General features: G+C 54.6%; 1 protein-coding gene across 1 annotated transcript in view; it reads left to right on the top strand.

Moving 5' to 3' along the window:
- TANGO6 (transport and golgi organization 6 homolog) overlaps nucleotides 1-14,953 on the top strand; it is a 51,536-nt gene that overhangs the window by 16,976 nt on the left and 19,607 nt on the right. The window contains exons 10-14 of the mRNA XM_019536070.1: nucleotides 558-684; nucleotides 1,682-1,867; nucleotides 5,096-5,230; nucleotides 10,303-10,854; nucleotides 11,830-11,887. Of these exons, the coding sequence (XP_019391615.1) occupies nucleotides 558-684; nucleotides 1,682-1,867; nucleotides 5,096-5,230; nucleotides 10,303-10,854; nucleotides 11,830-11,887 (1,058 nt within the window). The remainder of the gene's footprint in view (nucleotides 1-557; nucleotides 685-1,681; nucleotides 1,868-5,095; nucleotides 5,231-10,302; nucleotides 10,855-11,829; nucleotides 11,888-14,953) is intronic.

Genomic DNA, 14,953 nt, shown 5'->3' on the forward strand with positions numbered 1-14,953 from the left:
TTATTAGACCAACTGAGTAGTTGGGGAAAAGTTCTTAGCAAGCTTTCAGGCAAAATCACCCTTCTTCAGGCTTAGGAAGTCTCTGCTGTTCTGAGACACCAAGGAATGAGAGAAGCTAAAAGTGACAGGATGTCAGTGAGAGTGTAAGTAGATAGTGGGGGGGGTTTGTGCTTCAGCAGCTGGTGACCACAACAGAGGACTCCTGAATGTCCTAGCGTCCGTGCCAGATCCCAGCTGGGAAAAACATCCATCTCCCAGCTCAGGTGCAGTTTCTGTTGGCTGCAGATTCCTTGCCCTCCTGTCCTGAGCTCCTGTGTGGCACTGCTATGTGGAGGCTGCTACATCTCTGCATCACCACCTTTTACTCCAGAACGAGGGCAGCCAGGGACTTGTCTCTCAGTGTGTGGTAGAAGAGGGTGAAGGAAGGGCTGGATGCATCTTGTCACCCTGTCATTGGGGGTGGAAGGTCCTTGGGAGGCACCAGACCCGGAGCTGATGTTACTGCAGGCTGGCTCTGGGCGGGCTCCTGTCAGGGTCAAATGTCGCCTTTGTTCCAGTGACGAGGATGAAGTGCTCTACCAGAAGCTGTCCTGGGAGCAGTGGCGGTTGGAAACCTTGGTGGACCTGCTGTCTCACTGCCAGAAGAGTGGCTTAGCAGGAGACTTCTTCCTCCGCTGCTTACAGGTGAGGGGCTGCCTCTGCTGGGAGCCAGGCTCCCGGAAGCATCTTGCCTTCCAAGGGGGTTAATGTTCAGAGGCCAGACGGATCCTGGCTGCAGGTGGGAGTGAGGCAGAGAGGAGACTTAGCTTAAATCCCCTGAGGGCAGTGAGGAAGGACCCACCGCAGGTGGAGGGGGTAGCTGTACTCCTCCCCCTTCTCTGCACCAGGGTTGAGCAGGCCAGGGTGTTGGCTCCAAGGAGGAGTGTGGAGCCTTCCGGCCAAGAAAGGGTTAACCCTTGTTCTCCCTTGGGCTGTTTTGGCAACAGGAACATGTCTGAAGCTTTAATGGTGGGTTTCAGGTCTGTAGTAATCCCCCCCAGCCAGACTGCCACTGCCTTGGCTTTTGGGGAAGCAGGAAGCGGGTACTTCCCAACTCCCCCGTTCCCTTTGATCCTGCAGCTTGGCATCCAGGCCAGCCATGTTCAGGCCCCCCTTGGGCTGTGCTCCCCCTTCGCCAGTTGGCAGGTAGAGCCTATTCCTTGCACCCGTTGGGGTTGGACCATCTTTCCCTGGTACTTTGGCCAGTGCAAAGAGCTCCAGGCTCCTTTATCTGGAGCTCTTTAAATGACCTCACATGCTGTGTGGGTGTGAAGGGGTACCGCTGTGTGAAACGAGCAACACAGAGAGTGGGGGTCTGGTGAGGGACCCAGCGCAAGAGCCCTTGGGACACCTCAGCACTTAAGGATGTGGCTGGGGAAGAGCCCCAAACCCTACCCCCTTGGAGCAAAGATCCTGGGACAGGATGAGGCTGGTGGGGAGAGGTGGAAGACTGGGCAGCTGCTTGTGACAAGAGGACTGTCCTACTGGGGTGCTGCTCAAGGGTGGGTAGTTGTAGTTGTTGGCCATTGACGTAGGTCTGGATGAGGAGCAGCCAGCAGTGCTGTAGGGCTGTGATTTTTCCGGTGCCTCTAGAGCAGAATTCTCCTGTGTTGCTTCACCTCGGTTTCTGCCCTCCTGGCAGGAGCTGACTTGCGTGGCTGCAGAGGATAAGACTGGTCTGGACCCTACTCTGTCCTGTGAGAGCCTCCTGGACCTGGAGCAGCACCGTGAGCAGCACCTCATGGGGCAGAAGCAGCTGCTCGTCCTGCAGCTGGTGGCCATGCTGTGCGAGAGCATCTCGGACACGGTGTTCACGGATGTGGTGCAGGTGGGTAGTGGGCACGGCGGGGGCAGTGATGCTTCATGCTGGGTCTCCGTGTCTCTGACACAGCTGTAAGAAAGGATCAAGGGACCCAGCTGATCAAGCTCTACTGGTTTATTGATTAAACTGTAGAGCAGTGAACATGAGCTAGTGTTCTCTGTTGCCAGTCCCAAGGAACAACATGGCCTGCTTAGCTAGGAGATGGAGGCAGTTCAGCACACACTGTAGCACGCCCATCATTATATCCCATATGGGAGAATCTTCCATTCATTAATCCACAGCTTGAGTCTGTTCCTGTTGATTTCTTACCTCCTTTTGAATGAAACCTTTTGGAAGCTCAGCAAAGCTCAAAGACATCTGTCCCAGACCAGTTCTGGTGCGAGTGCATGCTCTTGGGTATCTGGACCTCTTACCCTGGCTGGGGCTTGCAGTTAGAACTTAACTCCACTGCAAATCATTCTGGGAGTCCAGGGTGTTGGCTAACAGGCCTCTGGCTTTCGCCCGTGGTCATTATGCTGGAGGACAGCTTTGGTAAATTGTATGCGACTGGGAGATGTCACCAGATCCACATGCATTTCAGTGGGTTGATAGGAATGCCACCTGCCTCTCTCCCAGCCCTCGCTCCCAGGGTCAGCACATCCTCCAGTCTCTCTGAATAGGGCTAGGAGAATTGAGATCATCTATTTCCTGTGGACAAGCCTTGTTCCTTTGCATTGCATGGCAGGAACTTGAGCTCATGAAAGAGACTGGACAGTGCTCAGCGTGGGTGGAGATGCCACAGAAGACCAAGGTGGGGGTGTTAATAGTGGCCTTCAGCTCCCTGACAGGTGGTTCCAAAAATTAAGCTGGACTGTCCTCGGTGGTGGCAGATGACAGAACAAGGGGCAGTGGGCTCAGGTTGCATCAAGGGAAATTTAGATTAGATATTAGGGAAAACTTCCTTATCTAGCAGGTAGTGAAGCAGCAGAACAAGTTACCCAGAGAGGTGGCAGTCTCCATCCTTGGAGGTTTTGAAGACCCAGGTAGACAGAGCCTTGGCTGGGATGATGTGGTTGGGGCTGGTCCTGCTTTGAGCTGTGGGTTGGACTAGCTGTGACCTCCTGAGGTCCTTTGCAGCCCTCATGTTCTATGAGCCTATGCAGTGCATAGGTTTGAGGGAGCCTCTGCCCTATTTCAGGGCTGCAGACTAAGAGTTGCCTCGATTTAAGGGTTGTTCCAAAGAGCATCATTTACCTGTGACGACCTTCTACCCCCAATACTCTCTGGTGCCAGCTGCCCCATAATGCTGGGGTGCAGCAGCAGTTAAATAAGTCTTCACAAAGCTGTGGTTCCCCCCTTGGCTGCTGAAGGCAGCAAAGCACAAAAGCCACCTTAATCTGGAGCTCTCAGAGCAATGCAGGAAGCTGTGGGGGGCCAAAGGTTTGGCTGCCAAAGGAAGCCAGTCTGGCGTGCACACTGGTTGTCTTAATTGCAAAACATGCACCAGAAAAGGTGGTCTGCCTGTGTTCTTGGCTGCAGACCCTGCCTGGCCCGGGAGGTCTCACCCCGGCTTTGTCCCCCTCTCTGGGCAGCGGGGGTGCTCTTTGAACTGATTAGATGTGCCTATTATTGGTCGCATCTGGAAACTTCCTGGAGTGTTTCTGGAAAAGATTGATCCCTCTTTATTCAGACTGCTCACAGCTGTGCTAGGTGCCCTGCAGACAATGAAACAGCCTGGTCGTCTGGGAGAGCTCACACTCCAGCAAGGCAGGTTACAGACAAGGCAGGGTGAATTGTTGTTTTTCTTTTAAATGGTCACGTTAGAGCCCTACTGAGTCCATACGTTGCCATTTTGCGTGTATCCAGCCATCAGGGCTTTGACTGACTTGACTGGTGCGGTGATTAATCATTCTCTGCGCCTTCTAATTATTCCTGCGTGAGGTGTTGTTCTCCCCAGTGCTTCCCTAGTGGTTGTGGCACTTACCCCTTGCCCTTTCTCTTGCTGCCTCTTTAATATTTCAAACCTCAGGCCTTCCCCAGGGTGTTTGCTGGAACCCTAACACCTGTGCCTGCCTGCCAGCCCCCCATCCCCTTCCCACCTCCTTCCTCCTCCCACTGCACAGACCTCTTGCCACCTGCATGGGCTGGGAGCTTGCTAGGGGCAGAGCAGCCCATGTCGGGAGGGAATCGGTGTGCCCCAGCCCCCAGGCCTTTTCCTAGGCTGCTCCCTGCAAACCCAGCAGGGGGCTGAGAGCTTGTTAATGAATGTAATGAGCTGAATTTAATAGCCTAATCCTCCAGGGTTGTGAAGGGCTGCAGTGGAGAGAGGGAACCTGGACTCCGCAAGCCTCTGCAGTAGCCAGGCCACAGTTGGGCTTATCGCCCAGTCTGTCAGCATGTTCATCACTGAAGGGTTTTCAGAGAAGCCATGTGCTAGCCCATGTGTGACCAGGCTGGGGAGGGAGGGGAGGGGGTTGGTTAGTGTTGTATTTTCAGTATCTGATTTCAGACGTATCCATTTTCTGCCTTAATTGCAAAAGACAGCAGGAGCTGGGGCCGGCTGGTTTGGCTGCTGCTGCCTCGCGTACCTGCTGCTGAAGGCCAGCTCTTTGTGTTGGTACATACAATGCTCAGACCTTGGGGAGTGATGTTGCTGAGGTGCTTTGGGTAGCAGAGAACCCACTTGGATCTCCAGAAATGCTGCCCGTACTGAAAACTGCGCTCGGACACTCCAGCTTCCTTGTGCCACCACGTGAGCTCGGAAAGACATTGGCCCCAGCCCATGCCAACGCCGTGCTGCTCTGTAGCACTTTGGCAAAGGAGCTGTCCTTTTCTGCTTGTGGCCAGCACTGAGTGGTTCCTCAGCCCCAGACATAATTCAGAGCTCTGCGTGCCCGGTAGATACAGCACTGCTGCTGGCTTCTGTAGCAGTGGCCTGTGGGCATGTCTGCAGAGAGATGCTTTGGGATATAGATCCCCTAGACCAGAATCGGGATGGCTGCACTGGCTGAGAGCCCTGTTCTCTCTGCAGGGCAAGTCAGTCCGGTTGGAGCGCTGTGCTGGAGTGAGCTCGGGATGCTCTGTGCAGCTCTGCATTGTACCGTGCCAACATGCCCTGCATCTCCAGTAATGTGCGAGGGGCATTGCAAGAGGAGACTTAATGGCGCCTTGCCCTAAGGAGAGGGGCACAGGACCTGCATGTTTCTGGCTGGACTGATGTGACTTGTGTTTCTCTCCCCTCCTTCCCTCTGGCAGGTGGTGCAGTTCGTGGCCGCAACGCTGCAGCGGGCATGTGCAAGCCTCGCCCAGGATTCTGTGGGTGCTGTGGAGGCGCAGACGCTGAGCATGGCGATGGGGCTGGTGGCTGCCGTATTGGGTGGGGCCATGCAGGTAAGCCAGACACAGCAGGCAATGTCTATGCCACCTGAGCATGTGAAGGGGCTCAGGGCTCCTGTCAGCAGCAGTGCAGGCTGCTCTGAACAGGCGAAGAGGGAACGCTAGAATTCCTGGAACTGGCCCTTCGCCCAGAGTCGGATCGCATCGATGTATTGGAGATGCTAGATACCTGTAGCGCCTACGCCTTGCTGCTTGTTCTGCACCAATGGGAAGACACCTCTTCCCTTGGCTGGGATGGCTTTAAGCCTATGGTCTGGGTACCAAGATGCTTCTATTCTTCCCACGTCTTCTCTTTTATATTTTTGGAGATACAACATGATAGTGATTCATGCTGGTGTGTTGGCCAGCCCGTCCTGCTGTGTCACAGTGGCCAGGGATGAATTTCCTTGCTGCCCTGTAGCCAAGAGACCTTGTGATTTCAGTAGTGAGCGCAATTGCTTGTCAAGAAGCATTATGTCTGTCCTGGAGGAGCTTTCAGCCTGCGAGTTGGTCTTGGAGCTACTTGTATCTTGGCTTTGTTCCTGAGCCTCTTCCTTCTTCATAGGACCCAAGGTCCTACTGTAACACAGGGTCTAGTCGCTGCACAGTAAGCCAGGTTATAGGCTTGGACAAGAAGCAGCTTGGCTGCAAACATAAATTCCAAGAGCAGCACTTGTTTGGATCTGTTCTGTGCAGACTGTGAAAGGGAAAAAGAGCTTGATGACTTGCGATGAACTGTGGGAGCTCTGACTCTGGGGGGGGTGGGCAAAAAAAATATCCTCCCTGGCGACATTTCTAGTTCTACAAATAGGTGAAGCTATTTTGTGCATCTTGTAGGGCGTTCTGGTAACGTGCGGCTGATTGTGGGATGTGTGCGGTGTCCACAACATCCTGGAGAAGGTGGTTTCTAAAGGAGAGAGTGAGCAGGGAACTGTTATTCACCTAGGCTCAGAGTACAGGCACCCACTGAGCTCCTCAGGAGACAGGCTTAAATCAAAAAAGGGGCAATACTTTTTTACACGGCACATAGTAAAATTGCCACAGGAGATTATAGAGCCAGAGGGTATAACCGGGGTCAAAAAGGGATTGGGTAGATTCATGGCATACGTGACCACTGTGAGCTGTTGAATACAAAAATTGTGCATCTCCTTTAACATCCCTGAACCAATGATGGTTGGGGCCAGAGAGGGTCTGACAAAGGATAGGTCACACGAGACATGTCCTGTTCGTATCCTCTCCTGCTAAAGCATCTATTACTGCCGCTGTCAGAGACCACATCCTGAGCATAGGCCTAGGAAACGGGCCTGTGCCCAGCCAAGTACTTGCAAGTCAGGAGGTGGCAGCTCAAGTCTTCTGTGCCACCCTGGCTGTACCTTGCTGCCCAGATGTGGTGAGCCCATGCCTGGTCTGTGCTCTTCCTCAGGTGCAAACTGCTCCATGTTTCTAGCTTTGACCCACCTGTGGGACATCTTGTAAGGACAATGCCATGCTCTTTGTGCACCAGATGGTGCTGCAAAGCCACGTGCATGAAATGTAGGCAGTAAACAGCGCTCCTGCAACATGCTGTGTATCATGTGTGTTGGAGGCTGAGGGGGCACGGTGCTGTTGGTCAGCTGGGTTTGCAGCTCAGTTCCTTTTCCAGTTTTGCCTCATTTCCCTACATTGCACCCAGCTCATCCAGCTGCCCGTGAACAAAGGAAATTCACTGTAGCTATTTGCAGGTTAAATGACTAGGAATAGCAGAAGAAAAATCCTTTATCTTCACAAACCAGCCAAAACATGCTAGTGGTTTGCAAGTCTTAAAGAATGAAAGAAACCTGCATGGGTCTCACTGTCTTAGGTGTTTAAAGCAGGAGAAAACTTGTTTGAGGCTGCCCCTGGTCAGGAATAGCCTATGATGGGCTCATTAATGACCTTGTCCTGAGGACCCAGTGCACAAAGGGGAGGATAAGCCCCTTTTCCACCCCCTGCAGAACCTCAGCAGTGTAGGTGTGAGTGGGGCTTTGGGTGTGACTGGTGACTTTTTCACTTGGGATGTAGGGTTCAAGGTTCAAGGACTGCCAGATGTGGGCTGGGAAGGAATTTTGCCCAGGGCTGACAGACAGGGCTTCACCTTCCTCTGACCCAGTGCTGGGAATGTCCCATTAGGATAAGGTGGGCGGCTCCCACATGATTGACTTTTGTTCTCTATGATGTAAAATTTGCCTGCCATGAAAGTCCCAGCAAGAACGGACTCTTCCCCTTCCTCAGCCTGACTCCTGCCCCTGGCAAGGCTTGCCCCTGGCTGTACTGTGCTTTGCCCTTCCCCACCGTGAGCCTGACATGGAGATCCCAGCCAAGCAATTGAGTCAGGACCTTGAAAGCTGTTCCACTCTTGTGCATGTTTTTAATAGCCCCACTCCTGAATGAGACCTGAGTCTCATTAGCAATTGTTAATGGAACCAGCTTAACTTGTCCAGGTCTATTGCATGAGAGAGGTTTTGGGGCCAGATGGCAGTTGTCTCTAATGGATCTCCACACCTGGCCATCTAAGTGTTTTGCATAATTGTGCACAAACAGCCTCAGGCTGTAGGGCCAAGTCCTTGCTTTCCCGGGTCCCTGAAGTGGAGGTGAGGTAAGAGCTCTCATCCTCCTCAGCTGCTGGCAGATGCAGGACACTGGGACAGGTTGCTGCAGCATCTGATGGAATTTTTACCCAAGAAGATAAATTACAGAGACGGCCTTGAGTAGCTCAGATGCATCAGTTAACACCCCCTCCCACTGTGCCCCAACAAAACCGTGTGTGCCCGTGACAATGGGGAGGTCTCCGTTTTTGTGCTGTGCCTGCTGGAGCTGTGTCGGAGCTGGGCTGTCGCGGTTGAGGCTGCTGTCAAAGTGTGGGAACAAGCTGAAAACATCACCTTATCCTCTGCCCCCCTCCTGCCTTCCTTCCCCCCTGGAAATTTGGGATGAACATGGATCAAATGGGAAAGCTTCGTGGTGCCACAGAGTGAGCCGCTCCCCCGGTGCTGGAGAGAGCTGCTGGAGTCCCGGCTGTTAGCACTGCCCCCCTCACCCCATCCTAGCTACCCACTGGCCTCCCCGGGGAGTTGTGATCTTGCAATGGCAGCAGAGCATCCTGGGTGTGCAGCACAGGGGTCCCAGCTGTTGCTCACCATGGTGTTGGATAGGCCTCGAAGCTGCTCTGTAGGTCGGTCTTTTAAGCTGGAGTCCTGGATAGTGTTTCTCTATTGAGATGGGCCTAAAACGGTCTGCATCAGTGATGCCTGATAGGAGACCTGCTTGTCAGCGGCTGGGATGTGGAGTCACAGGGTGCTGGGCAGCCACGCTTCCTTTCCTGAGGAGCAGCAGATGGTATCTTGGCCCTTGCAGAGATACCAGAATGGAGGTTATCACATTTAGGCTGGTCAGACAGACCACCTCTCATTGATGCAGGTGCTTGTGTCTCCTGGGAGTCCAGGCTGGTGGAGGGGCTGGGCTGGGCATTCCTGATGGGAGCTGAGAAGTGATCCTTTGGGGTTTGCAGAAGCCCTGGCCTGCTTTTCCCCTCCCCACTCCCCTGCCCTAGATCTGCTCCCTTACTGGTTTCCTCCAGGCTCTGTACTGCATTGAATCAAGACATCTCCTGCTCAGTTCATTTTCTGTGATATCCTAAACCAGTGGTTTTCAACTTTTTTAAATTTGCGGACCCCTAAAAAATGTTGAATGGAGGTGTGGACCCATTTGAACGGTAAGTATGGGTGTTCATATACCTTTGAGTGATTGCAGTCATCTTTCCCAGACCTCTTAGACATAGTCTGTGCACCCTCAGGGGTCTGCAGATCAGATTGAAAACCATTGATCTAGACAATTTCCCTTCCCCTCCCCAACTCAGCATCTTCCCTGGGTGCTGAGGCCCTGGCAATGGCTCCGTTGAGGCATTGGCCCCAAGTGAGAAATCTGCTGTAATTGTCATGTTTGTTGGCTAATAACCCAGCGCTTTGCTCTGTTTTTCACTCGTTAAATAACACTTACAGCCTAGCATGAAGTGCCTCATTTTCCAGCTCATGTTCATCCCCAGATGATCTTTTCAGGGGAAGTTGACCTGGGCTTTGTGTTCGATAATGACCCTGTGATTGGTCTTGCTGCCAGCTGTGGGGATGGTTGGCTTCCCATGGATGCTGAAGTCCAGGGCATCCTTTCTCCTGCCTGATGACACGGGGGCTCTCGGCCCCTCTCTTTTTGTGTGGAGGCGTCAGGCAGGTTGAACCAGCAGCTGCTTCCCTGTCGCAGCCAGAAAAACATGAACCGGAGATTGACTTGAGCCTGAGCCTCGAGTGCAGCAGATTCCTATGTCCCATCCCCATTCCCCCCCCACTTATGGGAGCATGCCGCCCATCTGCGCATCGCCATCTGCACTCAGGGAGCCTGGCCCTCGTCATGCTGCTCCTCAGTTAGTGGATGGGCCTTGCAGCATGCTCTGTGCAGTCGCATGTGCAGGTGTCAAGATGCCTGACTTGGGAACAGCTGTGTGTGCAGCTGGACTTGCCTAGCTGGTCATGAAATCTCCCATCCTGTGGCTTGTTCAGGTCATGTGTGTTCTTTGTATGTGCTGCACCGAGAGCCAGGCCCATGTGGAGCCCAGGAAGGGCGTCCCTCTACTTTGCAGAGCTTGTGCTGGGCTGAGCTGGCTGCGTGCAGGTTGCAGAGGACTCTGGAGAGACCATGGCAATGGCAGCTTTCAGCGCATGTGAGCTGCCATCTCGTGCAGCCTGACCAGAGGAACACCCATGCAGGATGCGCTCTGGGTCCTCTCCAGCCATGTTACCCAGCAGGGTGATGGGGAGCTGTGAAAGGCCACAGTCCCACCACACCCAGTGCTCGCACCTGCCAGCTCTGGGCATGTTGTTGTCTCCGCCATCAGTGCTGCGTGCTTACCAGAGTGATGGTTTCCTAAGAGGTCCTGCTCCCTCATACAGCGCATCCCAGCACTCCCTCCCTCCCTCTGTGCACTGGCCCAGGGGGATGTTCTCGGGAGCACTCTCAGCCAGGGCATGCACGTCTGGGTCTGAGGCCGTGCAAGTGCTCTTCTGCCTTCTCTTTTCCAGCTCAGGTCGAGCGACTTTGCTGTTCTGCAGCAGCTGGTGCCCCTTCTGGAGCAGGTCTCCTGTATCCACCCTGAGCCTGTCATCCAGGAGCTCGCTGCCGACCTGCGCGTCACGATCTGCACTCATGGAGCCTTCTCCACCCACACGCTTGGTGCGGCTGTCCAGAGCGCCCTGAGGAAGAAGCCAGGACTGAGCGGGATGAGAGAAGCGACCTGCGCAGGCCTTGCAGAAAGCCCTGATGGCCAGGCAGCTGGGACTAGCACCGGGCAGCCATGCAGCAGTCCAGATCCTAGCCACGCACGCAGCAGCATGTCTGTTACCCCCAGTCCCAAAGAGCAGACCAAGGAATGCAGTCTGGGGGGAGAGCGTCCTGCTGAGAGCCCCGGGGCAGGCCACAGCACCCGTGGACAGACCCCACAACAGCTGCAGGAGCTCCTTTTTGCTGCCTATGACCCCGATGTCCCAGCACGGGCAGCTGCCCTGCGGAGCCTGTCCCGGCTTATAGAACGGAGGGATCCAGAGGCCCTTAAGATACAGGAGAAACTCCTCCAGGTAGTCACCACTCCCTCCAGGGCTTGCTTATAGGTGGTGTGCAAGACACGTGGTCCTGCCCTGGCTCTCCCTAGTCTCACACTTTGTCTTCACACTTATAACATGACAACACCTGTGGGGTCATGCAGCTACTGAGGGGCTCCTCTCCTCCCCCCCACCCCACCCCGTGCAGTCTATGAGCATGAGACGCAGTGATTTCCTCCCCCTCCCCTTGCACAAAGCCAACATGCCTGGTCGCTGACTTGTCCCAGGCAGCTGAGGTCCCTTGTGCATTCTGGAGCATTGGGCCACTCTTGCCTTCCTCGCAGCAGTGTTACCTGTGAGCATGGCAGCAAGGACTGGGGCCTCAGACCTTTAGCCTATGCCATGTGCAGACTGTGATGCTGAGAGAATTGGTCCTCTGACAGCTCAGTGTCCTCAGTGGGCTGCGAGGTCTGAAGCCTCCTTACAAGGATGCCCGCTGGCAGAAGCCACCTCCGATGTGCTTGTCCATCATTGCTGGCTGCAGTGGCATGTGCTGGGCACGGGAGGCAGTGGACAGCTGCCTGGCCGCAGGGTTTAAAATGCCAGAGCCCCTCTTGCAACGTCCTGTAAACTCCCAGCCCGCCACCATGGCAGAGGGGAAAGATGGCTCCCCTCTGCTGGAAGCTGCAGCTGCCTCTGAGGTGCTGAAAGTCTAAACTCTGCTGCCTGCCTCCCCCATGAAGTTGCTCCACTGCTACCAGTACCTGCAGCTGCCACAGGTTTTGCAGTTGGCTGCAGGAAGTGGGACCAAGCAGGGTGAAGGAGGCACAGCTTGCACAGTCCTGCTGACCACGGTGGGCACAAGGGCTCCCAGGCTTTCCTTCTGGGCTTTCCTGGGCAGGTGGGCTAGGGGCAGCTCAGGAAGGGGAGGGAGGCACGCTGCCAGCAGGCAGGACTGGGGCTCTGCTGAGGCTGTGCCATGGAGTTCACTGGGGCACATTGTTCTTTCAGGTTTTCCTGGAGAACATGGAGCACGAGGATGCCTTCGTGTACCTCTCTGCCATCCAAGGTGAGTGCAGGGCCTGGCCTGTGTTTTGTCTTCTTGATTCCCTTAGGGGCTGCCAGTTGCGTGCATCCATCCTAGTGGCTCCTGAGCTGATGTGTCTTCCACTACAGTGCTGCAACACCAGTGTTTGGGGAGGAGGTGGGAGAACCAAGCCCTTCTGGGGTCTTACCCCAGCTGTGCCCCTTTCTCACTCTGTAGCCAGGGATAAGCCTGTTCAACTCTGTGCCCGTCTCCCCCTCCTAGAGCTGGACTTTACCTGTGGGAGTTGGTATCTCAGCAGCACCTTCCAGAGAAAGCTGCTGTGACCTGCAAGCATGCACCTTTCTCTTCTGGAGTAATGCAGCAGGGAATGGCCATAGGCCTGCATAGGCTGCAAACCATGAACAGCTACTTGGGACCAGAGAATGAACAGTCTTTTGCCCCTGGTGCCCTTGCAGTGAGCAGCTTTGGAGGACCTCCTCGTGACCTGCACATAGAGCAGCTGGTGCAAATGTAACTGGGTTCATCTGGCTTCTGGCGGCCGTCAGAGGGAAGCATCAGACTCCACAGTGTTCTCAGATAGCCGTTCTGCAAGGTTGTTCTCCCCCAGGCAGTGGTCAGGTTCCCTCCTGCTGCTCAGAACAGGCCTCATGTGAATGTGCGCTCTAGCAGGAGCGTCTGGGGATGGCTGGTTAACACCTGTATGGGGCAGCAGGGACAGGTGTTAATCCTGCCCATTCTCAGGTGACAAGGTGAGGAAACTGCGACGTGCTCTTGGCAGAGATGTAGCAGCAGCAAGGTGGCAGGGGTCAAAGCCAGAAAAGCATGTGGTTCCCTCAAGTACTTAAAGCTGTAGAGCAGTAGCTGGAGCTACCCTGTTGCACTGCCAGTGATGGGCTGTGGCCCACTGCGGTGGGGAGAGAAGGAAGAGCAGAGACTAAGCAAACTGGGGGTGCAATTTGTTGAGCATGGGCACTGTCCGTCACTCTGCTCTTCCACCTGGTCCTCTCTTTCTGCTGGTGCAGCTAGCTGCAGTAACCGAGAGGGTCACCTGCTGACCATGGGAAGCTAGCCACTTGCCTCGATCTCTAGTGACAGCGAGTTATGAACACTTGGTCTTTGTTCTGTATTTTAGGAGAAGCAGCAGTCTCCTGTCTTGCTGCACCTCTCCCCACTCTTGTTCTCATGCTGTTTTGCAAGGAGTTGCCATGTGGCCTGGTGTAATATCGGGGGAGCCATGTTCCCCCAGGTACTGGACAACTTCTCAGCCGGTCCACACGTGGATGGTTTCCACGAGCATCTCTGGGGATGCTAGGCAGGCACGGTTCTTTGGGTTCTGTAACCCAAAAAGGCAAAAACATCCCCAGCTCTCGCTCTGCTATTGCAGCTTACCTCTGCCTTCCTGGCCCCAGTGAGTTAGGCTTCCTCTGGTTATCGCCAGGCTTTTGCCCAGCCTACAACAGACCTGCCTCCCTGAGCCACAATGGGAGGTCAAATCACTGTTACTGCCAAGGCATGTGAACGGGTCCTGATGCCACATCCACCAGGAAAGTGCAACTGCCCTACACCTTTGCCCTCCTGCCATGGGTCTGGCCCAGAAAACTCCTTCGCACACCAGAAAAAGCAGTCTGATGTGGGTTTGGGTTCCTTGTGGCAGCTGTCTGCCATGAAAGCTGCATGGTGTCCTGCCAGGGCCAAGCAGGTCAGTCTGGAACTCACAGTTCCTAGCTCCTGCGCACCACCCAGTGTGACTAATGCACACAGTGGCATTGGTCCTGCCTGGGTTTCTGTGCAGAGGAGGAAAGCTCCCTCCTGCAAGCCGTACTGGAGGGCAGCTCCCACGGCCAGTTACTTACCATTTGGCTTGTCCCATGCGTTCTGATTCCAACCCACAAATCACAGGCCCGCTGATCAGCCACTGCACGCGTGCTCGTTGGCTTTGCTGACTTGCCAGTCCCGCCTTGGATTGACGTTCTGCTGCTCAGCACGTGCTGGGGATTTAATGTGCTCTCTTGCCCTAATGTCCTTCTTCCTGGGGAAGTCAGAGGCAAGCAGCAGTGGGGCAATCCCTTGGAAACCAGACATTTGCTGCTGGTGAAATGCAGGTGCCAGGCCCCTCGGCCTGTAGTTCAAATCCATGTGGTTTTGCTTGCTCAGGTCCTAGGGGTGGCATGGCCCCCAGAGCCAGTGTTTCATCTTTTCCACTTGTCTAGATGAGAGCTTGACCTAGAGAGCTGCTCTGCTATGAACGCACATGTAGAGATCCCACAGATACTGGCTGCAATGGAAATCACTGTTTCTTCTGCCAAGCGGGCAGCATGGCTGCTGTATGGCAAGCCATGGGGCTTCTCCATCACAGTGACGGCAAGGCATACAGGTCGCAGGGGCCAAAGACCCCTGAGCTATGTCAGCACAGGCAGCAGAACAGTGACAAAGTAGGGTGCAGGCTGCTGTGTGCCTTGGTAGATCTACAGGGCAGAGGAAACCAAGCCGGGCTGTGGGACTTGGAAGCAGTTTGGCCACATCCCTGTGATAGTCTGGCTGCTTTGGCAGGCCCTGTGTGGTTACCAGGGTGCAGTGATATGCTGCACTAGTGTGATCGCACTGTCCCTGCATCTGCAGCGGGGCCACGCATGCTCGTTTGGTACCGCTTGCTGGTGGTGCGTAGCCTCCAGTAGGTGAGGCCTGGTGCTTGCAGCCCTGGAGATGCACCCATTCAAACAGCAGCCCAGATCACTCCTTCAACAGAACTGCTGGTCAGGCAAAGGCTTGTCCAAAATTCCTTCTAAGCCAGGAGGTCCTTGCGCTAGGAAACACCCACTGCTGCCAGTGCCTGGGAAACCCAGAGTAGCTGGAATGAAGCAGGGTTTTTTCCTTCTTGTTCTTTCAGAAAAGGAAAGCTCTTTCCAACTAACCAGCTACAAGCTGTGCAGACATGTTTTACTGACACAGCGCACACAGAGCCTGCAAGACTGGCACTTGCTGCTTCCTAAGAAAAGCTGTAATCTGGCCATAGTCCTATTGTGTGGGACCCGTTTCTTATCTCCGCCCTAGCTTCTCACGCAGTGCTGCCAGGTGCTTTCAAAAGGT

Source organism: Crocodylus porosus, unplaced genomic scaffold (genome assembly GCF_001723895.1).
Source record: "Crocodylus porosus isolate Cpor-Errol unplaced genomic scaffold, CroPor_comp1, whole genome shotgun sequence".
Classification (NCBI taxonomy): domain Eukaryota; kingdom Metazoa; phylum Chordata; order Crocodylia; family Crocodylidae; genus Crocodylus; species Crocodylus porosus.